Here is a 26,839-nt window from a genome sequence, read left to right on the forward strand (position 1 = left end):
CTGTGAGAGCTATGCAAAACGCCACCACCGGGGGGACCGGGGGAAGGGTGTGCAGGCTGGCTGTATCCCTCTCACGGCTGTGAGAGCCTGTAACTATGTCAGGATAGTACAGGAAATGCAAATGCTGGCTGTAACCCAGCTGGGAACTGCCGCAACTCACTGATGAGCCTCCGACCAGTGGGAGCATCAGATGGAGACAAACTAAAGGGGGCAGGAGGCGGAGACCATGGAATGGCCCTCAGACCACTTCAGATGCCCCTAAAATTCTTGACAGCTTTTTGTTTTAGATCCTCACCAGAGGACATTTTTTCATTGCTTTGAGAGAGAGAGGGTGAGAAGGGAGAGAAAGAAACAGTGATGCAAACACAGAAGCTCCGACTGGCTGCCTCCTGTATGCGACTGGGCCAGGGATCAAACCCACGGCCCTTCGGTGGAGGGCCAGCACTCCAGCCAGCCGAGCCACACTCGCCAGGGTCCTCCTGACTGATGGGCCTCCTGTCACCGTCCTGGGGCTTCCTGGCCACAGCCGGGCAGACTTAGTAACCCGGCTTTGAAGCAAACTTACTCAAGTTTACTCAGAAGTGTGAACCAAGAACTCACCAGCTGGCCGTTCTCCCTAGGGAAGGCCGAGGGGCTCCAGAATCGAAGTTTTTCCAGTCTAGGCCTGCGGGTTCCCCTTCTTCCCTCCTTCTGTCTCTTTCAGACTCACAGTCCAGAAACCCAGCAAATTCTCATGTAAGATAGAAAGATTCTCTTTATTAATGACCCCAACCGTATTTTAGATACAGGAGTTTTGAACTCAAACATCAGGAGAAAACAAGTTAGGACTGCATTTTCCTGCAACTCATTACCAGTAACATACCGCAAAGCAAACAGCTGGGAAGGAGGCTGGGAGGGAAGGGGAGTGAGGGAGGGGCGATAAAGAAAAGGAATTAAGTTGATCAAGTGGATTTTTCTTTTTCTCTTTTTTAATTCTTGGGAACTATGAAGTCTTTGCAAGCACAGCTCGTTTCTGCAGATTATTTTCCAAACGTGTACAAAATGGAACCAAAATGGAGACTCCCTTAAGAACCTGAAGAGGTGCAACATTCAAGCTACGATTATCCAGTAGCAAGTGTTCCAGCCTTCAGCTGCCAGCTGCTTCCTCCTCCGGTTCCCAAGGGTTAGCGGGATGAAAACGTCTTCCCCCTACAAAAGCAGAGTGAGCATGAAGGCTAGTTTTGGGATCGCTTTTCCTTCCACCCCACACCCCTGGATCAGGGATGAGACAGACCCCTAAAGACACCAAGCATGAGGAGGAAAGGTGCTATCACCTCTTGTCCTACGGATTACTCTGGGTACCAGGAAATGTCTGTGCTAAGCACACGAGAGCATTAAATGTACCAAGCAGAAGGAAGATCATCTGGGCGGCCCGGGTCTCCTTGCATTTCAGACTGGGCTCACATCTTTTCCCAGAAGACTCTCCAGGCCCCTTCTACACAGCACACAGCTTTCTGGGCAGCAGAGAGGTCCCACTTTAAGCCTTTCGCCACGGGAACGGAATGCTCAAAGCAGCAGCCCTCCACTACCTCTGGCTTATAGAGCAACTGCCTGACATCAGGCTTCTGACTTGTGGTGTCCTGTTCCACCCAGGACTTCCCCAGAAGGTCTATCTTTGGGAGCACGCTGGTTCTCAACGACAGAGTATTTGGTAAAGCAGCCTGCAAGCAAGAGCTGAGAACTACAGGAAACTGGGGCAAATATATGGAGGCTAAATGTTTTCTGCCCTGAATGTCTCACCCACCTAAAATGAGACCATATTTTTTACCCCCACCCTCAACGAGTTCCTGAGCATTCACGCCTGGCAGAGCGCTGTGGGGTGCTGACTGATGGCTGGCTTCTGACCCAGGGCCATTTCTGGCAGCAGGCCCGTCCCCTCTCCCATGCCGTTCATGGTTCTGCAGACTGCTCCTGCTCTGCTGTGCCGCGCGTGTGTGGGGGGTGTGTGTGTGTGTGTGCAAGGGCGTGCACGTGTCCTGGCTTCTCCTGCCCAGCTGAACCAGTTCACTCCTACCCACCCTTATAACACGATCTGGTTACAGGGTGGATGTAGTTGTCTACCTCTCCCTTCTTTCTGGGGCCCACCTCCGCCAAAGAGAGGTTATGGGAAGGAGAAAGGCAGAGCTGCCCTCTCTACCTGCCAAGGAGGGTATGGATGGGCACTGTATTCACTTCAAGGACCCATTCCCTCCCTCTCCCCACCAGGACAGGGAGTTGTCCCTGACTCTCAGGCAAGCGTACTCACTTTGCAGGGCCCCCGTGCCCCGAGAACACCCGTGGCTGTGTAACAGGGTGGGGGGAAAGGCCTGTGGGGAGCTACTGGGCAGTGGCTGCCTAGTGGGCTGGTCTCCTGAATGGACAAGCAGTTATGGGTCTGAAGGTCACACAGGCGGCCCCTCGAGCACCCATCTATGATGCCCAGTATTTGGGGCGTGGCAGGCTGGCCAGGTCGGGTTTCCTTCTGCTGCCCTGAGCTGCCTGTTCACCTCTTGGGCTCTCCTACCTGCCTTCCCTCCACTGCGCCCCGGAAGTGGCACAAAGCGGCTGCCTCACACTCAAGGTCACCAAAGTGGGACTTGGTGAGGAAAGCACTCGTGGAATGCAAGCAGGGAAAGGAAGGGGAGGTTGCGAACTCCAGAGTGGAGGCGAGGTTCTGGTTCTGGACATGCGTCTCAGCACATACACCCCCTTCTGCTTCGCCACCATCCCTCCCTCACCCCAATTTTAGGATAGGCCATGAGGCCGCAGAAGGAATGGAGCTGTCATTCTGTTGCCATGGTACCCAGGCAGCTGTCGAAGCACAGGATCTAGTTCCAGGCTGAACACTGCTCCTTAGGCTCCGGGCAATAGGCAGAGCGCTACTGTAGGAAGGGCCTTTAGTATCAGTTTCCTGATGGGATGGGCAGTCTCTAAGGCCTCTGCTTAGAGAAGTCGGGGGTGACTTTAACCGCTGATGTTTCAGAGGGTGAAAACTCTCTGCTCAGGCATGTAAGAGTCAACGACCCCTCTCACCCTGTCGAGTGGCAGCAGGAACTAACTTGGTGGAAGGGGTCTCCCACGCCAGAGGAGGGACTTTAGAGCCTCATGCACACCACACCTGCCAAAGGTTACCTGGTCACCTGGTATGGGTGCTGGCAAATACACGGCTGTGAGGGGGACAGGGAGCTCAGTTCCCCTCGAGACTTTAATTTAATGGGCACAAAAGATGGCAAATAAGCATCTATTACCTTATCTCAAGAACAGCACTGCCAAAACTTCACCAGAGGGGAGCCAAGGCCTGGCCCCTTGCCCAAAGACCTAAGCCCCAGGCTTTCGATCAGGAGGCCCCTCCTGCACCCACCGTTTCCAGCCGCGATCGAGACAGCGACTCCTCACGCAAAATGCCTGCTAAGCAGCAGACCAGGCACGAGAACACTAGGTGTGTGCTTCCAGGGCTATTCGCTCAACTGAATGTTCTTAAGCAATTTACTCTGTTTCTCCAGCAGGAAGACCTTGAGAAGGACCAGACTGACCTCTCAACTCAGGCCCAAAGAGAACACAGCTTATCTGGGTGTGAAAAGGTCTCTCTGGGTTTTTTTCTAGCTGCCATTCCTAGTGCTCACAGACACGTGGAAAGGAGGAAGCCTGGCCCCGCCCACTGACAAGTGAAAACCTGCTCGTGCCCGGCCCTGCCTGCGGCCTCGCGCACAGTTAGCCGAGGGCCGGGCTGCGACACCCACTGTTTCCTGCTCGGTGAGCGCAGGGGAGGAAGGTGGTCTTGCGGGGGCCTGCCCTACTCACGTGATTGTTTTCATTTCCTTCTTCTCGGCATCTGGGCGTGCGCGGTTCAGCACCTTGAGGAAGTCAGACGTTTTTGCCCGCATCCGTGTGTGAATATAGGCCTGAGGGCGAACACAACAGGTATTGAAGCAGAGCCATGCTCCAGCGAGACAGCTTTACTCGCATCAGAAGTCTGCAGGAACGTCTGGAAACACGCATCCCGGGACCGGCCCAGGGACGTGCAGGGAAGCCGTGTGGAGCGGGGGTGCCGCGCGCCCTCTCACCTTGGAGCACTTGATGTGGTAGTGCAGGTAGTCCCGGAACGTGTGGATCAGGTTGATGGTGTTGTCCCGAGCACTGGCGTTGGTGTGGCGAGGGAACAGCACTGAGGGCGGGGGCACAAGCAAGGAGTCAGCGTGCAACGCCAACGCCAGGGGGCAGGAGGACCGGCAGCCCGCAGTCAGCTCCCACCTCCTGCCTCAACACAACCCACGTGCTCCCCAGGCCCCGGCCGTCAGGGTTCCCCCCGTGAGACGAGGGAGGGATAAATACCACGACCGGGGCAGGTGCCAGTGGGTGCGGGCGGAGGACCGAGGAGCACTGAGGGAGAGGAGGAGGTCGAGGCAGGAAACTGAGCTCCCCAAGGGAAGGGCGTGGTCCTGGGCATTCACCCCAGGTCTGGATTCTGCGACGGCGCACTCCCAAAACACGAAAGCCTGGCTGGCCGCATGCCCACTAGCTCCTGCCTCCGTAGCTTACCAATCTCTCCAAAAGGCGGTACTACTATCTGGTAGCTTTGGAGAAAACACTTTACTTTCGGAAATCAGGACTAGGAAACTAGGCCCGCCTGTCCCATGTCCTTGGTGCTGAAGTGGAGCAGGCCTTCAGAGAAACTAGATTCCAGACAAGACCCTGTGTTCTCGTGGTGAAAACCACACACCAGGCAGAATACAAGCGGGACTCTCTTCATGAGAACAGGCAGCAGAAGCTGCTTTGGATGGGGGCTGAGAAAAGCCCCTCCTGCAGTACCCGCCCCCCCACAACTGTGGCTTCTTGAATCCCATTCCCTTCGCCTACTCGACTCAGTGGCCTCCCCACCAGTGAAACCCGCTGGGAATGACGTGTTGCTGGAACGAAGAGGAACGCCTCCTAAGAAGGGGGCCTGCCGCCAGTGTGCCCTGGGGAGCAGGGACCACCAGGACAGGAGGGACCACACTGTCCAGAAGAACCGAAGGTGCCAACCACACTGAGTTTACCGCAGTCTATGCCCCACGGGGGGACATGCTGCCAACGGAACTACGACAGGCCATGAACCATAAGCTGCATCCGTCCTCAAAGACAGTGATGTGGGGGAAAAAAGTGTAGCTTTGATGTAAAGAAATAGGGTACCTCCATCTGTCACTAACAAACTGGTATACCTTTAACACCGAGGTGAATTAAGGAAAACTCCACGAAAGGAGACGTGTCAGTGGCATCAGGTACGGTGTGCACACACATGGTTATTCCACACTGTCAGCTCTGCCAAAGAGCCACACCAGCTCACTAGGCTGAAGCAGCTACAAGACGGGCACTTCTTTGGTGGAAAAGTGGAATACGTGAATTGTAGCTGGAGTCCCAGCTTAATACCAAAAAACCGAGAAATGCCCAATGACAGAGAACTGCCACCCAGCTGCTTGGCGATGCGTAACTGCCAACACTTGACACCAGAGGCTCCCCTTTTTCCCTCAGGGTTGAAGAAAAACAGGAAAAAGGGGCGATGGCTACTGTACCTGACCTGTAATTAGTGTCTTGCCACACCCCTCCTGCAGCCCCAGCAGCGGCAACAGGACAGTCTGGCATGCCTGCCTCCGCACCCCACCCCGCCCCGTTCTGAGGAAGGTCTGCCCGCCGGGGGGGGTCTGCAGTATCTCCGACACGAGCACGCCGAAGGACACGAGCCCGGCAGCCCCACCTGCTTACCGAAGGTGATGTAGCCAATGTTGTCGCCCACGGCAGCGTCGGTGTCTTTCAGCTCCAGAGGAGGCTCCCTGTGGCTGAAGAGGACCTGTGGGGCTGTGTGGCTGGCTCTGCGTCCTTCTTTGAACTCCTGCCAACACAGAGGAAAAATAAGCAACACCTAGCTTTGCGTGATGACGTCCAAACCACTGAGCCACACTGGCTAGGGCAGCCTCCGAGTTTTATGAGCACTAAAAGGATGTTTAAACAATCGCTCTTCTACTGCTCTCAGATATGACCTCTTTTATATTGCCATCTCCAGCAGCCCGGGGCAGCTGGCTGCTTTCTCTGTGGAATTCCCATGTCTCTTCTACAAACCTCTACTTGATGCTGCACTGTTCATGAATGCAGCTGGCTTCCCTACCAGGCTGTGAGTTCCTCAAGCCAAGGATTCTGCTTTATTCCTCTCTAGCTATTCCTCTGTCCTTCAAAGAGGCTGTCTAGCACATGGATTGCAGAATAAAAGAAAGCACTCCCACCCTAACTGACTTGGTGTCTACATTGTAAAGGAAGGAGCAGAAGCTGTTTCCGTTTGTAGGTAAGAATACTACTCAACCGCTTGCATGTGTAGGGAAGAATACTGCACCCTGAGTAGCAAGCCCCCAGTGAACGAGGGCACACGAAGGAAGGATAACACCTGAGGAATTCTGATTCCTGGCCTGGGGCCTCGACTGGTGGAAAACAAACCAACATAGCTGTGTTAGGTTAGCTCCCTTTTGAATTTTGTTCCCCAGAGGAAAAATATTTGGAGAGGCAGGGAAAAAGTCAAGATCATTCAAAATGGAAACTTCTAAAGCAAAACTCCTGAGACTGCCCATCTCTAGATAACACCTTTCATTCTGCAGAGGGGCTGGGAGGTTTTCTAACATCTACTGACTCTGCTCCTCAGCCCCAGGGGAGAAAACAGACCAGACAACAACGCCAGCCATCTTCTGGTTTAGTAAGCTTCCAGAAGGCTGCAATTCACTTATACACGTGGTATTCAAATCCCGACAGGGCATTATAAATCCGAGGTGACTTACTACCATTTCATCAGTTCTGTATACAGAAAATAATACCTTTAAGACTTGGTTACACGCTTCTGATTTGGGACTATCTTTTGGCAAGTCTCATGTCTTTCTCTGTGGTTCTCTCTTAGACAACATTTACAAACCCACCCACCCACCCAAATATCCCCATTAGTGTCTGTTACACATGCACCAGCAATACTGCCTCTGTTTTCTCCCTCTGGCTGTGCGGCCTTGAGCAGCACGACACTATCTCTCCCTCCTACCACAGCACAATTCATTACAGAAGTTCAGAATACATTCGAATGTCGACACAGGCAGCATCTTGAACCAGCAGTGTAAACTCGGCCTTTTACATAACTGCTACTATGGCTGGCTGTGGATGGTCCATTTTTCATGCCATAAAACACGAAAAACTACAGACAGTAAAAGACTTATGTGTAAAACGAAACTGTAAAAAACTCTTATCACAGACAAATGGCTAATTTTCCTAGTATATAAAGAAACTGAGATCAATAACCCAATAGAAAAATGGGTCAAGTGCATAAAGAGATAGATATCTCACAAGACAAGATGTTCTGACCTTGATCATAAGACAACAGAGACGCCATTTTTAACCTCTCAGACCGGCAGAAATCCACAAGCTTGACCACACACTCTGGGGCAACGGGCATGTTAACACATTCTCCGTGGGAGGAAGGTGCTGTAAGCTCTGCAGGAGAGCCTGGCGATATTTACCAAAATTACGGACCTCGACCTGTTCCCAGGTCAGGAAATACCCTACAGATATAACCACGTATGTACACAGGTGGCAAGGGTCCTTCAAATAACGTCTTCACAACTGCCTGAAGAGGCAGACGGCCTGTGTCTTGTCCCTGAACATATAAAAACCAGTGGTTTCCACTTAACTTTTCTTAGTTACAGACTTTGAGATCGAATAATGTGGGAAAATTCTGGTTCACCCTAGTCCAGCCTCTAAGTGTTGCGTCCACTGCCTCCCACGGAAGCAGCGCTGAAACGATGACATCCGCCAGACTCTCACTGCAGGCACACACATCAGCTTCTGTGCCCACAGAGACGACGTGCCGGGCCAAGCATCAGGCCATCTGAGTGACGGGAAAAAGAAACCCCCCCCACCCCGTCTTTTTTCTACAGGCCGCGAGCATCCCTCAGAGCCTGTCTGCTCAATGAGAGATGCAGGAATTGCGTTCTGCCCAGGCCGCAACTGCATGCCGGCATGGGAAAGCCCACAAAAGCCCACAGCAAGCAGACTAGTGACCACGAGGGACTTTAAACAGTGTCCCAGGTCACAACATTCTATGCTAGGCATCCACTGTTTTTCATTCTTCTAGAAATAAAATAACTGGGCCCAGGAAAATGCCAAGATGATTTATTTTGGGAAAAACTCACGCAGAGTCAGTCTAGGTTTTTACGGTCGTTTCGAGAAAGTTCCCCCCAGTCTGTGAAGTCGGGGAGGGAGGGAGGGAGGGAGGGAGGGAGGGAGGCAGGAGGACGGCTTCCTGAGCTTCCTGAGCACACGGCCTGGTTGCATTCCAGACATCACGTGCCCGCACGGTGCCAGGCCCGTCACTGATGGGGATCCTGCCAGCGCAAGAGCACAGAAACTTGTCTTCCCTGTGGACAAGGCCCCCATCACATGCGCGCTGAAGGAGGTGTACACTCACACACAGAAACAGAGCACACAGATTTCTCCCAGGGAACAAATCTCCAGTACGCGCTTGAAGATAAGGTCTGTTTAAGGTACAAAAATAAGCTAAGATGTCGCCTGGCAGAAAATGGAAGACTGGTAAAAATCCAGCCAAACCTAAATATATAGCTCACAGCTTTTAAAATTAGTTCCTCAGATTGGAGTTACCCCAATTTGTGAGCTACTGCATTTAATTCCCCTGTCAGGTCTGCCCGAAAACACACGAAGTGCCTGTCTGGAGGCTGACACTTTGGATCCAAGGTATGTATGCACACGCACACGCACACACACACACGCACACTCTCTCTCCCTGTCATAAAGTTCAGTACTCTGAAGGGCCGAGAGTAGCAACAGTTTAATTCTTCTGCATAGGAAGTCCCAAATTAGTTTCTGATTCATTAGCCTAAACACAAAAAGCCACGACAGAGGGACCAAATCGAGGAGACCACTTCTGAAGACTTCCCTAGCCACTGAACGAAGTACCCTCCCTCCCTTTCTTAAGCACAACCATTTTCCACCTCTATCTGGCAAAAACAACTTTGCCCCAGAATTCTTAAATCTCGTCACCCTGCCAAGGAACAGGATGAACACACAAAAGTTTTTTTTTTTTTTTTTTGAAAATTTAACCACTGTACTAGATCTTGAATGCGGAGCTGTCTCAGCAACCAGCCTGGACACCACTTCACGAGCCCGCGCCCGGTGAGCAGGCGGCATGGCAAGGCTGCAGCGGGGGCACCGCACCCCCACCGCTCCTTCTCCCTCCTAGTGGACGAGCTTCCCGGGAAGCAGGCTCGCCGCGCTGACTTGGGTCCCACCCAGGCCGATTCTCTTCACTATCATTTCAGCAACTCTTCCCTACCAACGTGCTATCTACTACAGAATTTTCTGCAGGCTCCGTTCTGAAAAGACTTTAGGACTAAACCAAGAACAGACCTTGCCAAAAATCGGAGGAGCACAGGAGAACAGAAAACGTGACCAAACTTTACCCCATTATTTTTTATTGTATTTTTTCCATGACCATGTACTCCCCTTATACCGACGCCTGACCCCACTAACAAAACTTCAAATCAAAGATCCCCATTGCAAGAAGGATGCTTAATATTTTAGTCATGTTGTTAGTAAGTTTAATACTCAAATCACTATCTAGTCCAGTACTGCAAAGGCTAAAACCAGAGAAAAAGAAAATATTTAGTGAGTTTGGTGGGGGCCGTTTAATTAAACCTTCATCAACAAAACGGCCAGCTTTCTCTCTCCCTCTATTGTTGTTCCAGTACAGTTGTCTCCGCTTTCACCCCAGCACGGCCTCCCACCCTCGGACCCTACCCCCTTTAGCTCTGTCCACGTGTCCTTTATACGTGTTCTTGACGGACCCCCCCTTCTCTCCCCCAATATCCCTCTCCCCGTCCCCCTGTGGTTACTGTCAGTTCTTTATTTCAATGCTTCTGTTTTCCCACCAGCTCTCTTTCCTATGCTTACGGTGGGCTTTGGTGCAGGTGTGGATCTCCATGCCATGGTCCCCCCGAGACGCCTGCTCCGTACCTGCATGAACACCTTCCCGATGACCACGTCGTCGTCGTCCTTGAACACTGTGCTGAAGACTACCGTGACTCTGTCCTTTTTAGACTCCACGTACCTGAGGGGAACCAACCCGTGAGAGTGAGCACAGAATCAGAGCGGGTTTTGTTAAGAACTCGATCTGCAAGTGAAGCAGGGGGGTGAGCTCTCTTCAACCATAAAATGAGGCGTGGCCAGGCAGACGAAGTAGACATGGCTGACAAAGTCTGTGTACCAACACATGGCCTAACAGTGGCAGGAGATGAAAACCACAAAAGTAGATGTTATTCTCTTTGTCTGTGTGGTATGAAACGGGTGTAGAGTCAGTGGCTGTCTGCACTCCACTCTGGAAATTTCTCTCCTTACACACTGTGAGGTTCACAGCACATAGATGATCCAAGAGTTGCAAGTAACACAGAACCTCTGCCTGCCGAGTACCCAAGCTATATGTTACTGAAGGGGACTCAGAACAGTGGTGCCTCACAGGAAAGCACTGGATTCTCTTCATCTTTCGCCGACTTGCAGTATCTGGAGACTAGGGCAAGTGCCCCCCCCACCCCCGCCCAATCATACATCCTGACTTACAGAGGTTACGAGAAAGACACTGGGGGGGGGGGGGCCCTCACACCACAGACTCTAAGGTTTGACCCGGCTGTATGTGTTTTCCTGAGTGCACATGATAGCCACACCCGGGCTTCAGGACCACATTCTACACTCACATGGTCTCATCATCTCTATAATGGATGACCGCCCTGTTCTCGCCTTCCTTGCCCTCTTCTTGGAACTGGAAGTATTTCTCAAAGACAGAGGCAAAACAATTTCGTTTCAACATGCCGGCCTGATGCACAATGGAATCCTTGGATGCAGGCAGATCTTCAAGGTCGTATAGCAAAGAGACATTGTATCCTGGAAGGGAAAAACACACAGAAGTTATATAATTAAAAAAAAACTTTCCAAGTTCTAATGACCTTTTATTTTGTCTCAGTGGTCATACTTTTAACTCCAGCGGAGTGGTTCCATTCCCATCTACCTCCTAGGACAAATGAGATAAAATAAAACCTCACTTGTTAGCAAATGCTATGCAAAAAATGGAATCAAATGGGAGGAAGTCGCACTCTGGGAACTTTGATGAGATATGTAGCGTTCCAGACACAGCTATGAGGGGGGCTGCATATGCATGCTGTCAAGCTGTGATGAGTTGCATTTTCCTCTGGGGTTTAATGTGCCCCGTGCCAACAAGCCGCATAGCTTTCTGATAATAAAACATACCCTATTCTGTGCCATTACAAATCCTTTGTGGGAGGAGGCAGGATACGGAAGAATCTAGAAATATATCTATACATATAACTCAGCAACTTTATATGCACTTGTAAAATTCTCAGTGTTTTAAAATGTTTTATTTCATTTGATTTCCATAAGAATTCTTTGAAGCAGGCAGGTCAGAAACAGTTTATTCTCATCTCCGGGGGAAAGAGATGGAAGCAGGCAGCGTGCCACGATAAGTGCAGTCCGACAGAGAGGCGGAGGCCACTGAGCAGACGTGGGCCCCACTCCCGGCCTTGCCACTTTAGGGACCTTGACAATTCTCTACAATTCCTCTACAACTGTAACCTCTATAATTCCTGTATCTGTTTTCTCTTATTAATTAAAAATATTTTTTAAAGATTTAGATATTAAATCTTTAAAAAATATCTAAATATATTTAGATAGAGGGGAAGGGAGAGAAACATTAATGTGTGGTTGCCTCTCGCACACCCCCGCACCAGGGCACCTGGCCCACAACCCAGGCATGTGCCCTGACTGGGAATCGAACCAGTGACCCTTTGGTTCATAGGCCAGCACTCAATCCACTGAGCCACACCAGTCAGGGCCCTGCACTTGTTTTTAAAAAAAGGGTGGTGAGATGAGGAAGAGTACTGGGAGACTTAAGAGAAAGTTCAGTATTTAAAAAGTGTTTGGAAACAAAGCGTCTAGAACAGTGAGTCACCAACAAATGGGACAGGACAGGACTAAACTCCGAGTCTGCTGACCACTGCACTACCCTGACTCCTTACAGCACGGTGGATACAAATTCTAGTACACAAGGCTGGCACACCTGATAATAGAATGAAATGATCAACACATGCCAAAAGGCCTATAGATGATTTTGTAAGAATATCTGTATATCATCAAGGATAATTTCATTAATTCTAGGCAACTGAAGGGAGTACTTTTACCAGAACTGCATGGATTTCACAATGCTAAACATCTTAAACCTTTATATAGTACGTTGTTACTATTTAATTATTTCTCAAGAGCATTCCTGAGGTCTGCGGTTTTTTCCTGAGTTTATCCTCTTTGAGGGCACAAGCTATCTAAATCTCTGTTCTAGGTAGTACTCAGCACATTTTTGGCCCTCCAATATTAAATCATATCAAGCATCATTCCATTTTAGGGACCCAAAAACCAAAGAAGCAAACAGACTACAAGATTAGATTAAAAAAATTTAAAGTCGAGGTCTGCTAGTTTTAAGAAGACAAATAAAACAAACCAAATAAAACTATTGCTAAAGTCAGACTTTAAGTAAGGCTCCTGATATGAAAAGAACATACTGAGGACAGAGAAAAGTAAAAAAAATCTAGTATGGCCTGCTAAGCCCCCCAAACTTGCCCAGGCAGACCCACAGAAAGAGAAGGAACGGGAGTATTTCCATCCGTTTTCCACTTGTGTGGACACAGGTCTGCAATTGGCAGCGTCTCTGTGTGCTTTAGTGGGAGGTGGGCGAAAGGCCCAGGGACCGAAGCGTAAGCTCACTCTGGTTATTCCGACCGACTTCAGGACCTGAGCAGTGACAGGCATGCCCAAGAATTCCTACATCATTTTTGTTAGTTGTTTCTTTCTGAAATTTTCCGTATTCCTCTTACATTGTTAATTACCTTTTGGCTTTTACTTCTACTAGGCACTGATACCATCAATTTGGTGATTAACACATTTCAGTACTTATGGACTATAGTCCAAGCTCCCAGCCACAAATTCTCCTAGTAACAAGTTACATTCCAAAGACACCTTTCTGTATTTGACATTTTGTTTCCAGAGCAGCATGGAGGAGACAGAGAAAGTATTGTAATGGGAGTGATGAGGTAACTGTTGCAAATGAGGAGGAAATAAGGAAGCAAAAGTAACCGCTATTAAAAGAAAATGACAGACACATCTTCCTTCTTAAAACAATGTGTTAATCAAGGCACCTAGGCAATGATATTTAACAAGCATCATGCTTTTACGGTCTTATTACTTGGTCCTGACTGTGGGGCCCAGTTGAATGCCTCAGAATTTGAGATTCATTTAACCACAGGGATGAAAATATTGTTTTTTTTTTTCCCCCCACTTTAAACTTCCTTTAAAGCACTATAACACAGCCATTCTAATCAGGGATGACCATAGTGCTTTTTAATTCCTCTCGACATTTTTGTTATTTGAAAATGTGAGAACAATTTTGAATATTCTTTTTTTCTCCTTCAAATGTCCAGTGTATAGAAAAAGCTGTATTAGGGGTTGGGGTTGGAATCAATAATTGCTTAGTCTTCTCAAAAGGCATCTTAATCACCACAAACAAAGGTGGCTCTCTGGCTAAGAGGTTAGGGAAGAGTCAACCGGCTCCTTTAAACAAATATTAACAACACATTATCAATTCTGTACACCATACTATGTATCATTATTGGACAATGCAAAGGCCTTAAAAGCTATTTTTATGGATAGAGTTGGAGCGGGAACTGGGATAATGCAGAAATATTTGTGAGACAACAGTTAAATGAAATCCTCTGCCTAAAAAAAAAGCACAGTACAAACAGGACAGGTCTATTTCCACGTCACTCCAGTCACGCACATCAGTACATACCTGATTCTGGATTTACCATGTAACTCCCGTACACTCTCTTTAGTAACTAGAAAACACAAGAACAAGGATGTTAATCCAGAGGCTATGGTAATGTCATTATTTTTAAAGCACTGTCCTTGCCAAGCTTCTCCCGAGCCAGCCTTCTTCCTTGCATTTAGTGGATGGGAAACTGGATACAGAGGAGGAGGCAGATTAACCTGAATTTCCAAGCAAGTCACGCACAGCACCGAGATGAAATCCAAAAGGTTAGGCTAGGACCTGTTTTTCAATCAAGGCTCAACCTTTACTCTCTTAGGACTTGGTCACCCTCTTCGTATGCTCCCCGTTCCCCTCCGGAGCGCAGGCTGCACGTCACCGCCTCTTTTCAGCACAGCAGGGCGCTTGCCAAGCGGGTATTGATGTTAGTCATCAAATAAGCACAGGTCAAACCACTAACCCAGGTAAATGAAGAGAGAAAACCAGAATGGGAACTGATTCCAGTCAGCCTGCTTATTGTGCATGCTTTACAAGTTATTTAGCTCATCACCAGCTTTTTAAAGGCAAAGACCATGGATAATTGAATCCTAGCCAGCTATTTATACTGGTAGGTCCACAGAAGACTGCACTCCTTAAAAATGTCTTTTTCCTCAAACCAATACTTCCAGTTTTGGAGTAAATGATAAAACCTTACTCCTTCCTACCACACCGGCAGTGCTGGCGTGACTGCTGCACCTGGTGGAAACCGCTCCTAGGTTGATATGGTTTAAGAAACAAACCATATGGGGTTTTTTAATTTGGAAGTGACAGTTCTGATTTCTATGGGACACATGAAGCACTAGAATGGCTGTTATTTGGAGACAGGAAAAAAGTAAATGGAATTTAATAACCTTTTTGGTATTTTGTAGTTTTTGTACATGAACAGATAAAACACAGAAATGGCTTCTTATGAACCCTCCTCAGGGAGGACAGGTGCCATCACTACTGCACAAGAAGGTGAAGCCGCCGCCCACACCCCCGCCCCCTCAGTAGAACAGCGGGGTTTCATCTGCAGACTTCGGTTCCTAGGCATCCGATTTTGAATTCCAGTCTCACCACAAACACACTAATGACCCTCTCACATTTTATGGGACACCAAAAAAGGGCACTCAATCCATGGCAACCCAACAGATGAAAAGTGAACAAAAGCACAGTTTTGTTTTAATTACAGAAATTATACGTGCACGTTTTAAAGAATTCCATTAGCCAGTGCAAACCACAGGCAGCCACAGAGGGGCGCCCCCTGCGAGCGGGCACTCCGTCCCGGGCACTGCTGCGGTCTCCGTGCCGCACGCTGCACACCGGGACAGTCACAGCTGGGAGTGCATATCAGCGTTTTCCTTCTAACCTTGTTTTCAACATAGTCTCCAGGAACTAAAAAAAAAATCAGCAGCAAACCATGTATTTTATGTCCCATTTGAGAAAATTATCACATGGTTAGGTTCCCCATGCCCCCATTCTGAAGTATCTTTAATATTCCACCTATTTAACCATTTCCCTTTGGCTAGAAGAAATTCTCAATCTGCAAAACTCAGATAATAGAGTGGACCTCCAAACATGAATCAGCGATCACATCTGTCTGTATAGAGGCAAAAGATGAATGCCACATAGTTCCTATCTGGTGACCATTGAGCCACTGTGAGGTGTCTTTTGCACGGAAGAGGAACCGAAGGGGAGAGGTTCATGGTCAGAGTTTACTGGTGGCAGAGAGTGCTGACCTCCAGGTATCTTATACACCACTTCTCCTAAAGAGCTGGGGGCGGAGAGTAACATGCACACCCTTTACGACTCTGAACTAGCACCCTGCTTCTGAAGACCAATTCTGTTCTGTGTGCACTACTGGTGTTTGGAGGAAGGGGAGATCGGACATGGGAGAAACTGTAGCTCCTAAGATTTAGTTTAAACCCAAGGTTACTAAGTTAATATTCTGAGATCTAAGCAGCTCTCAGAGCCAAATTTATACCATGTTCAACTCCTCTGCTCTCTCCCTTTGGCCAAACCAGCCAACGCTCCCCTGCTTACTTCACTTGCACTTTTAACCATGATTCACTTTTCAATTTGTGCCCACTCTTCCAACCTGACACCGGGAGATGGGTGTAGGCAACCTGTCAATCATCCGTATCAGACCTTCCCACCCTGCTGGCTGAGGTTTTCTGCCTTGAAAAGGGCCTGTGACAAAGTAACAAGATTCCTGTGGTTATCACAGGCTGGTCACTGTTTAACCAACCCAGGGAGCCATTTACCATGCACCCTGCTCCAACACTGAGTGTTATTTACTCCACCCACTTGAGTGGGTGGGGCTGGTTCTTTGACCCTTGTGGTAGCTGTAAGAATAGCAATGTGTTCTGGAGTTCCATTGTAAGGAGAGCAGACTGCAGAGGAAAGTTAAGAAATCCAACCCAATGAACATTTTCTTTTCTTTCCAAAATTAGTATTGCACCTAGATCTTTACAGAGAGGTTTGCCTTCAGAGATTTATCACACAGTTGGGTTGTCTGTTCAATTGTTTGACAATTCTTTTCAGGTAGTTATTTTATAGTTAATCTAAAGCAGGGCCACCTTAACAGCCACCTATTTCTTCTTGCTCTTTATCTGATAAAGAGAAAAATTAGCTACTATCTTTCATATGATATAATCCTCTACATGCTTTATATGAGAAGATCTTTCTCCTGAAGCTTCTGTTTTCTAGGTAAAATAACTGTGAATACAAATTCTCTAAACATTTCTTCTTCCTTTGAACTTAAGGGGCAAATCAAATGCATATGAATAACCAAGGGAAGTGACTGCCTATGGCTCGTGGTATTCTGTTTGGTTAACATACAATTTTGGGTTTTTTTTTGTAAAGGTTTTATTTATTTGTAGGGAGAAGGGAAGGGAGGGAGAGAGAGAGGGAGAGAAATGTTGATGTGCAAGAGAAACATCTACTGGTTGCCCCTCACATGCCCCCAACTGAGAACCTGGCGTGCAACCCAGGCATGTGCCCTGACTGGGAATCAAACTGGTGACCCTTCAGTTTGCAGGTTGGTGCTCAATCCACTGAACCACACCAGCCAGGGCCAATTTTAGTTTTTAAACCCCCAAATTACTCAGATTCTGATCACGTTTTTTGCAAACAGCTTTTTCACTACATAAATTTTAAATAATCAAAAGCTACTACTCTTAATCAGAAAGAAAATAGAAATGGCAGTATCTTCATTCACCAGATTAAGGAGAACCTAGCTTGTTAAATGAAAAGATATTTGAAAACTGATTCAGGAACTGAGTCATACTTCCTGCTTTGAGACCCAACCACAATGTGCGCGCACTGGTGTAATAGCATTTTCTTTCTTCCATAAATGGCTCTCCCCAGAGCAAATATAGTTCAACAGGAACCAAACCTGCTACTTTAACTATCGAAAAAAGCCAGCACATAAGGCATGGCCACCAAGAGTTTCACAACGCATGGACATCCTTTCTTATTTCTCCTAAGGCAGACATAAGGGAGAAGAGATATACTTAAAGAGGCCAACTCTAAAGAACATTTAAAAATTTAAAGGAAAGATCTGTGCCTAAATTTTCAGAATGAAAAATTATTTGAAGACCTTTAAAAACCTTTTCTGGGAAACACTCTTTTTACATCGTTCTGGGAAACGGGAGTCAAGACCCCTTGGCTGGGTGAGCAAGCCGTCTAGGGGCAGGGGCTCAGTGCCACGGACCTTCTCTGAGTGGGAAGCTGTCGCTAAAAGCTGAGGAGGAAACAAGAGTCCCAGCGAAAAATGATGTGGAACTTACCTCGTCAGCACCATGTGCCTGAAGTTCCTTGTAGAATTTCAAAGAAATACTGACCATCACTTTAGTTTTGTCTCCATTAGGGTTTGAAATATGATAGAGGACTCCATCGAAATCTGTGAGTAAAGTAAGAAAGATTGCTTAACTAAGGGGAATAAAATCTCAAAGCATCTATCTGCTGCAGGTCACAAGAAAGTCCCCCATATAAAGGGGACATACAAATAAGATGGCATTTATTTTAAATCCATGTGGGCAGTCAGCAGAAACACTGGGACAGAACTGTTAAGTACCTGCCCCTCTGCTTTTTTCTAAAATTACAAAGCTAGTCTTACCTTAATCACAGCTAAGTGCTGGAAAAATTTTTTAAAACTTTTATTGTGACATACTTTAAATATGCATAAAAGTAGAAAGAGCAGTATAATGAAGCCCTGTCCCTATGATATGGCCTCCACAATTATCAACACATGGCCAATCTTGTGTCATTTAGACACCCCCCCACGATGATTTATTCTAAACCAAACCCCAGACATCGCACCAAAAATATTTTAGAATGTATCTCTAGAATATAAAGAAGACTTAAGTGTAATTTTGATTCATTCACACTGGACAGCTACTATTGTATTGTCTTTTTTTTTTTTTTTTAAATTGACAATCTAATTAAGGGAAAAGAGGCCAGTGTCCTGACTAAACAGTCAGGTACTGCATGTTTTAAAATTTCCTGTGGCACACTGGTTGAAGATTGCTGCTTTACAGGATTGAGATAAAAACACTTACCTGCAAATGTTACTTCTACTGCTTCTGGTTTGTTTCTGCAAAACAAAAGTCCCTTAGTTAAGATAACTGCATTGATGCTTGCCTTCAAGGGGACTCGCAAAGGCTCCTGAGCTTTACTCAAGATCAGATCACTCTGTATCCCGCTTACTGACCATCCGAATACACAACCCATGTTCTCATGAACCTGAACTGCTGGATTTACTTAAGGTGGAGGATAAGAAAAGGAAGCAGGACAGATACAGCTTTTGTTCTCCAGCTGATGTGGAATCTCTGTTGTGGTGGGTGCTCCCCGTCAACTTAGGATTCACTAAGACCAGGACACACACGTTTGTTTATGTGAACCACAAGATACCATCCTTTGGTCAACGTCCCCCTGAAAGGACTGTAGAGACAGAGGTAGTACATTCAGCAGGAAAATTGCTGAACAGAATATACAATGCTTTTAATTTATTTAAAGTAAAAGGATGATTTCAGGCCATAGAACAAAGCAGAAGGTTCTATTCCACTTCAAAGACAACCTGTAGGTCTTCTTAAACATCTTTCCTTTCCCTTTACATCACCAAAGTACTCACTGCTCTCCATGAAGCCATCTCTGACCAGTTCTATCCTAGTATTGTGTTGTAATTCCAGTGCTGAACTTCCACAGAAAGTGTAGCACAAAACAACGTTGCAAAACCACTAAGAACAATCAAAACACCTGTTTTCCAGCTTTTTCATCAGGACCATGTTTTCAGACAAATTAATACCCATACATCTTTATTTTCTGACCTACTCATCAGTAAAATGGGAGAACACAAGTGCTGCTACTTACCTCAGAACTGCTCAAGAAAAACAATAGAAGAGATATGAGCCCTGGCTGGTGTGGCTCAGCGGACTGAGTGCCAGCTAGCAAACAGAAGGGTCACTGGTTCGATTCCCAGTCAAGAAACATGCCTGGGTTGTGGGCCAGGTCCCCAGCAGGGGGCATGTTAGAGTCAACCACACATTGATGTTTCTCTCCCTGTCTTTCTCCTCCCTTCCCCTCTCTCTAAAAAGAAATAAAATATTTTTTTTAAAAAAGACACACACACACACACACAAGAACCTATCACAGAAGGCAATGACAGCCTCACACTTGCTGTGCATTCCCCAGTTTGGCCTGGTACATGGACTTCTATTGGACAATGCAGAGTTACTATCTAGAAGGATGACAAACACCCTAGTTATAAAAAATAATGGTCAAATAGCCCCCAGAGAAAAGCTACTTTACATGTTCTCCCCACTTCTCAAAGCCCAATGGTAGGAAAATGAAAACTGTTTCATCAGCTAGCTACTATTAACTCAAAATAATTCCACCTTGTTTTATGGGCCAGTAGGCAAGATAGACACATTTTCACATTTGTTCTCGCCTAACTTGTTCAAGACCTCACTGCTCCCTCACCTGTAAAAGGACCCAAGACAGAGATGCCCTCCAGGGTTGCTGGGAAATAACAGAATATGTAACATGGTGTATTACTGTTTGCCGAGTCCGCGAAGTTCCCTGAGCACAGATCTCCAGGGGGAGAAGAAGATCCGCGCTAAATGATTTGCTGCCTGACTTGAGAGGATTTGTCAGATCACCACCATTAATATTTTAGTTCACTATTTATGGCTGCAGAAAAGGTTGCAGAGGAGACAGGCTACAGAGAGAGCATTAGGCCAAAAGAGTCTTCCTGAGAAGTCGCCTGGGAGTCAGAGATCGGAGAACTGTGTTCCAACAAGGAGGCCACACCGAGTGTGAAACACCCCATAACAGGGTCGTGTCTCAATTCAAGACCAGGTGTTTGTTGCTTACTTGCGTGACTTAAAAAATCGTGGAGCAGAGGGGTATAAAATTGGTCTGGGGAAAAGTGTGCCCCTTAACAGGCAGAAAAAAATTAATGGTTATTTTCTGTTTTACCATCTGCTGAAGTTTCATAGTGGGGGTGGGTTTAATCACAGAAAAAGCAAGTTCCTTAGAGTTGACTGTTCAATGCAAGTTCTATCACCCACTGGCTGTGTCACCGCAGGCAATGCTACTCAAATATCGCTGAGCCCAGGCTCCTTTTCTAGAAAATGGAGATTCACAAGGCTGTTGTGAAGACTAACCGAGATAGTATGCAGAGAGCAAAGTTTCCCAATCAGTTTTATGTCTAAGTTAATAGATATGCTGAGATAGCAGTCCCCACAGTCCTCAGGGCAGGCCAGCTGCAGGACCTTAAGGCTAGGCCACTTACCTAAATGTACCCTTCTGCGTGTGACATATCATAAAGAAGGTCAGGAATCTCTAGTGTGGGGTGCACCTGCACAGTGCTTAGGACATATGCCTACTCTCCGCACCTCCCACGAGCTCCAGTTTTCTCCACTGTAAATGACACTGCTATCTGTCACAAGTGCACATCTGACATCAAATGATGCCACGTTCAAGCTTATAGCAAAGTGCCTGGTTCACAGAAGGTGGTCCATACATTAGTTTTTCCTCAAGGTGATGATGTCTGAGGAGACCAGACTCTGAAGCCACAGCAGGGAGAGGTTTTGGGACTGTGGTAATTCCCGGAATCAGCAATGGCTCCCCAATGCAAGGAGAGCCCCCACTGGTGTCGGACTTTCCCACGTCTGGAGCCCTAGAACAGCCAGCTGGAGAAGTCCTCAGGGTTACTGACTGGACGGCACAGGATGCTAAAACATATTAAATGCATTCAGTTGGGTTTCAAGACCCATTCTTAGAATTTTTTTTTAGAAAAAAATTCCTTCTATTGTTTTTCTAAGGAGGATTCTAGAATGTCATTACTAAGTCAATTAAGAAAACCCTGGCAAGCAGTATTATCTAATCCTTTGAGTTTTTACCCCCAAATGTATCCAATTCCCCTTGGGCACTTAAGTCCCTCTTCTGGTTATCCTTTCCCTAAGATGAATTAGAGGAATTACTGAAGACCTTTGTCTTACTGTAAGTTTTTGATCATTTTCCTCTGTAAGTCCTCTATAAGGCTCCCATCATGCTTTTTGAGTAAAGCCTACAAAAATGGATCATATTAGATAAGAGGCGGTCTTACTCTCTGCTAAAGCCATATTCAAACTATGGAGAAGAGGAGCTAAAAGGCAATTCATGTTAGAAAAGCAATAAAGTCCTAAATAAACTAAGAGCCATTCTAGCTGGCTTCATCCACTCCTTCAAGAAAACATTTACTGAATCGACCATCTGTCTGTCTGTCTATCCACACCCGCCCCCAACACACACAGTGAGGATGGGGGCGTGGGGGAGATGACTAGAAACGATACACCCTGCCCTGAAGGAGTCATCAGTCGGCGGAGTGTAGCTCTGGGGCTTCCCGCACAGAGCAGTCTCAAGGAGGCCAGAGGGCAGGCAGCAAAGTGTGTAACTATGATGACCTGCGAAAGGCCAAACAGACTGTCTTAGCCGGTCAGCCACTACATCCCAGTTCTTCTAAATGCTTAAATAATGTCCTAATTCCAAGTCACTTCAAACCAGTCTGTCTCTCTGAGGACGTATGCAGCATATTTGGCAATGAGAACGAGGTATCAGCAAGGTTTAATTTATTCCTTTCTCAAATTTCTCCTCCCACAGTCCTCACCCACCCCAAATGGCACTGCTTGCTTACTGAGCTTCACTCCCCCTCACAGAACCAAAGCGCCCCACGACATGCACAGCTGTGGCAAGGAGTGAGCGTGCACTTCAAATCAACAGCAATTTGTATCTGACAGCATTTTGTCAATCTTGGACTCTGGACTCTTCCTTAGCTAAGTCGACAAAGGCTGAAAAGGTTCTTGGTATGTACACAGTAACAAAAGAACTAAATTAATTGGCACAGTAACAAAAGAATTAAATTAGATTACTTTGGCTTTAACTGGGGGGTCTGGGCAAGAATTCCTAAATGAAAAGGCAATGCCGTTGACAAGACCTGCATATGAGGTTATTTGCAGTGTTGAGTGTAGCTTTTTAATTAGCCACATTTTCTTAGTTTGTAGGCTACTGGGAAAACAATTTACCAATAATTATGATTTTGTGACGATACATGAATCATTCCAAAGCCACTCTCCTAGGAGTGTGGTAGGAAAAAACAAAAAGCAATTTGGAATGATTCTTAAAGCTTTAGGCTTTGTCGGAACTGCCTCCAAATTAAAATATTATCATGACCAAACGTATTTATTCCTCAGCAGTTGAGATGAGAGACAAAACTGCTTTACCCAAAGGAAGTTTAGACTTTCAGTAGGATGCCACAGGCTAGAAGATCCAACAGGATGATCAGAGATGCAGCATTTTAAAAAAGATCAAACTTAAAAGGGAAGCCACTGCAACTGTGTTCTGCAGTCTGTGCCACGGGAGTGTTTTAAGACTATCCCACGCTCACATTTTCAGTGGCTGCGGGAGTGCCGTCCACTAGAACACTCTGCAATAATGGAAACGTGTCATGTGTGCTGTCCAAATACAGCAGCTACCCGCCACGTGGGGCAGCGGAGCACTAGAACTGTGACTAGTGTGAAGAACTTAGTTTAATTTTACTTCAGTTTAATTCTTTTATTTAAACTTGACTAGCCACATGTAGCTACTGGCTCTCACATAGGACACTGCAGAGTTGGAAGGCTCACTCCGGCAAGGGTGGCTCTGAACCATAATTTCCCCAATTGGTCTGCTCTGAGAAGGGGACAGCATTGTGGAGCTGACCTCTGCAGCAGGGTCCACAGGCAAAGCCTTTCAAACCTCCAGGGTTTTTCTTCCAGGTTACGGCTCCCTTTCCTTAATGTCTTTCTCTGATCTTCACCCCAGCATGTCTCACCCCTCAGCTATCTTTGCCAAAAGGCTCTCAGAAAGGCCCCCCTTTTCTGTTCTTGTTAGCGCCGGGCACTGGCAGAATCCCACAAATGTTCCTATGATGACCCCACTAGCTATCCTTTGCTGGAAGTTCTGCCCTAGGCGTGAGCCTTGACCAGTACTTCACTGCTGCCTCACCTTACTGGAATCCACACTTACTGGAATTTCACACTAGGGTTTAGAAGCAGGATTCTGCTGGGTGTTGCATGTGCAAGCCCAGGAAAGCCCTACCTCACAGGCTGGCTATCATGGTCTCTTTTTCAAAAAATTTCAAAGTGCTTTTCAGCAGAATGTATTTTGAGGCCACTTATTTGAAGTCACATTCTAAAGGGATGATGGGCTAGAATAAAAGCCAAACCTTGCTGCCCTGCCCCAATATCTGACACTGCTACAACGCAGACTTTGTAAGAAACGCCCTAGAAGTTCCAACTTATGCCTTTCAGGCTTGAGTGACTACTTTAATTCCTCTAAAAAGAATTGAGCTGAAGTTCTGGATAATGGGCTACATGTTGTAATCACAAGTTAGTAACACACAAATAGATGTGAACGGACTCCCACACCACAAGGCATGCTTCTACTCGAAAATGCACAGGCATTTATCTTGTAGATCAGCTTATAACCACCCAGGTCTAGTTTCTTTACTAGTCTGGACTTGACAATGCACTTAAGATCAGCTGTGAAAATGCAGAAGTCAATTAACTTCCTCTTATGTGCTATACCCACTCACAAAGTAGACATCAATCTCCCAATAAGACTGAGCTGATTCATTTGAACATTTAAAATGCAAAAGAACTGGTAAGTGGAGGCTTAAGACAAGAAGCAAGTTAGCTACAACATAAGCACTGCACCCTGGCAGGAAACAATTGCTGCGGCTTACAGCGGGCATTACTTTAAGGAAAGTCATGCTTTGTTTTACAGATAAAATCTGTGGCCTTACAAGAGATAGGAGATACAATATAGCCAATTTAAGCAGCGGTCAGAATTTTTTTTTAATGTCTCCAAGCCACAAGTTCATACGATCACTTAGAATTTCCCTTCCACTAATCCTCTCCCATCTGTGGACCTCCAAGAGCCTACTTTCCCATGACTCAGTTCCCAGCTCACCAGAAACAGCGTGCACTTATTTCCTCAACTGTGCAACCAAAATGTAAAACCCCATCCTCACAGATGGGGAAACGAGGCAAAGGGACTAACCGCAGGGTACCAAAAATAAGAAGCTAAAATTCCCTGGCTCATGTTTTAAAGGCAAAGCAGCTTCAGGAGAGGAGGCTGCCTTCTGCAGATTCCCGTGTCTGACAAAGACGACAGCCTTGGAAATTTGTCCTAGACCCACCTATGAAAAGGCCCCATGGTAGAAAAGGTTATCTAAGACCTTTATAGACTCTGGTGTCTTTCAAGTTGTACCTGTGCCAGGAAGACCAAAGGAAAAAAAAATCACAGACCAGGGGGCTGGTACCGGAACGTAAAGGATAATCAGATAAAGCCTTTGGGTGGGGAAAAGAGGAGAACCTCAGAAGGGAGATAAGGAAGGGGTGTGGATGGGGAGGCTATTAGCTCTGCTTGAGAAATCTCCCTCAGTAGGGTTCAGGGAAGGGAAACCAGAGAGATCGCGTTTTTCGGGCAGCAAGACTGGGTCTGCTTTCAGTCTTGCCTCCTGCTCCTTTGGATGAGGAGCTGGGGGTAGTGAACGAGAAGGCTGGTGGAGATCTGGGCCTGCGTCTTCTTCCTCCCTCCAGCCCTGGGAATCCCTGAAAACTCCGTCCAACCTAATCCAAACGGGCTGTCTTTGGGTTCACCACGGTGACGCGGAACACGGACGGAAGTGGTCCCATGCTTGCTACAGAGGGCAACGAGATCCTCCTGTGCGAGTTCGGCCCGAGCTGCGCTCACGCTCCACAGGTCTCCTGCCCTTTAGCACGCGCACTCCTGTCCACTCACTGCTTCCGCATCCCTCCTCTGAGCCTCTCCCCGCGCATCTCTGCCCCTCACCCCACCGCACCCAGTCGCCTCCCACGTCTACTCCTCCGGGGCAGTCCCCACACCCGGCCAGGTCCCCCATCTCTCTCCTCCACGTGTGGGGGGGCTGAACACTCTGGATTAGGAAGGGTCAACCCCACCTCCTCTACAACCCTCCGGCCCCGGGCACGAGCTCACCCGGCGGCCGCGTTCTCGAACTTGAGCGCGAGCGTCTCCTCGATGATGCGGTTGTTCACCTCCAGCAGGATCATGGCGGCGGCTGCCCCGGGCAGGGAAAGGAGAAACAAGGGCGGGTGAGGGTGGGCAAGAGAGGGAAGGACACAGGGAGCGGCCCTGCTGCCCCCTAAGGAGGGGGGCTGGGTGGGGTAAGAGGTTAGGGAAGAAGGGAAGAGGGATCGGGGAGGGGGGAAGGGGAAAACGCACGCAGTGGCTTGCGCACGGACTGACTGCGGAGACACCCACCCACTAGACCGACCTGGCCCCAGAAGCCTGAACCCGCCTGCCGAGCCGCCGCCGCCTCTGCCGCTGCTGCCGCCTCACCCACAAGACCGGTCCCCGCCCAGCCCCCGGCTCCAGCCGGCCACTTCCGCTCTCACACCCACTTCCGCTCGCCTCCCGGACGCGCGGCCACGCAGCGCCATTTCCGCTCCGACCCCTTGTGCGCGCGCGCAGGTGCGCGCACGGTGTGTGTGTGTGGTGGGGGGGGACGGAGGCTCTGCTTACGCATGCGCGATGCCGCCCACCCACCTCCCGTTTCCTACAGATCCCCTCCAGTTCTACCCCTGTCAGTCCCGCAACCTGCTGTGGTTTTCCGAGGACCGCCACCCTGTCCCACCTCTCCCTCCCGCCCGCTGGTCTCAGAGGTCCAGCTCCACCCTTCCGGTCTTGTCATTTCAGAGACCTCGCAAATAGCTTGTGCTTGTCATCTACCAGCCGGCTTCTTTGCTCTCAGCTTGGTTTTGTGTGTTCCTTGTGTCTGTGTGTTCTTTAGGTCCCTAATGATTGTCCAGTGTCACCATCGTATATTTCTCCAATGATTATTTTAGTGGGCTCCTGCTTTTGCCGGGGATACACTGGTGAATGAACTAGACAAGGTCCTCCCCTAGAGGAGCTAGCTTATAGTCTGGTAAAGGAAACAGACAATAAATAAACCCTCAATTATATAACTACAAATTGTTTAAAGGACAATGAAGGAAAGGAATGAGAAGTCATCTTGGTGAAAAGGCAACTTGGATGGGCTTCCTTGGGTTCCTGTCATGCCTCCAATTCCGAGCCTGGGAAGCTGCCTCCGCGGACTCGAACAGGCTTATGTTCGCCTTGGAAACACTCACCTTCCAGTACTTCTGCCACACATGCTCTTGACTCACCTGCGGGTGGAATCTGAACTCAGTTTTCTGATTCATCTGCACCTTCTGCCTGTGTGCCTTCTCCAGGGAGAATTTAATGAACTGAGTTGTTTTATTTTCTGCTAAATGCTGTTGGGTGGGAAGGGGGATTTGGATCCAAATAATCAACAAGTACAACAACAAAGCTATCCCTCAT

General features: G+C 47.7%; 1 protein-coding gene across 2 annotated transcripts; it reads right to left on the reverse strand.

The window, feature by feature from the left end:
• Positions 1-736: 736 nt before the first annotated feature.
• ARPC2 (actin related protein 2/3 complex subunit 2) lies at positions 737-25,922 on the reverse strand. 2 transcript variants are annotated; one of them, XM_045853935.1, is made up of 11 exons: positions 25,773-25,922; positions 25,475-25,556; positions 18,493-18,527; positions 17,722-17,834; positions 13,937-13,982; positions 10,782-10,968; positions 10,048-10,141; positions 5,758-5,884; positions 4,083-4,183; positions 3,820-3,920; positions 737-1,188 (listed from the first exon to the last, which is right to left on the reverse strand). In XM_045853935.1, the coding sequence occupies exons 2-11, from the start codon at positions 25,546-25,548 to the stop codon at positions 1,164-1,166; spliced, it is 903 nt and encodes a 300-aa protein (XP_045709891.1). In that variant the 5' UTR covers positions 25,549-25,556; positions 25,773-25,922; the 3' UTR covers positions 737-1,163. The 2 variants fall into 2 exon arrangements, with proteins under 2 accessions (XP_045709891.1, XP_045709901.1); XM_045853945.1 differs by having other exon boundaries at positions 25,760-25,861.
• Between the last annotated feature and the right edge of the window lie 917 nt (positions 25,923-26,839).

The sequence above is a fragment of the Phyllostomus hastatus genome, unplaced genomic scaffold (genome assembly GCF_019186645.2).
Source record: "Phyllostomus hastatus isolate PE091 unplaced genomic scaffold, TTU_PhHast_1.1 phas_contig_137, whole genome shotgun sequence".
In the NCBI taxonomy this organism is placed as follows: Eukaryota; Metazoa; Chordata; class Mammalia; order Chiroptera; family Phyllostomidae; genus Phyllostomus; species Phyllostomus hastatus.

What these genes read in the sequence shown, in the direction of transcription:
- ARPC2 (XM_045853935.1), bottom strand. Translation starts at nt 25,548, where the DNA reads ATGATCCTGCTGGAGGTGAACAACCGCATCATCGAGGAGACGCTCGCG. An exon ending in AGGCACATGGTGCTGACGAG is followed by an intron (nt 13,983 to 17,721) that starts GTAAGTTCCACA and finishes TGTGTTTTCTAG; the next exon opens with TTACTAAAGAGAGTGTACGG. An exon ending in TCGGGAAGGTGTTCATGCAG is followed by an intron (nt 5,885 to 10,047) that starts GTACGGAGCAGG and finishes CTGTGTTGGCAG; the next exon opens with GAGTTCAAAGAAGGACGCAG.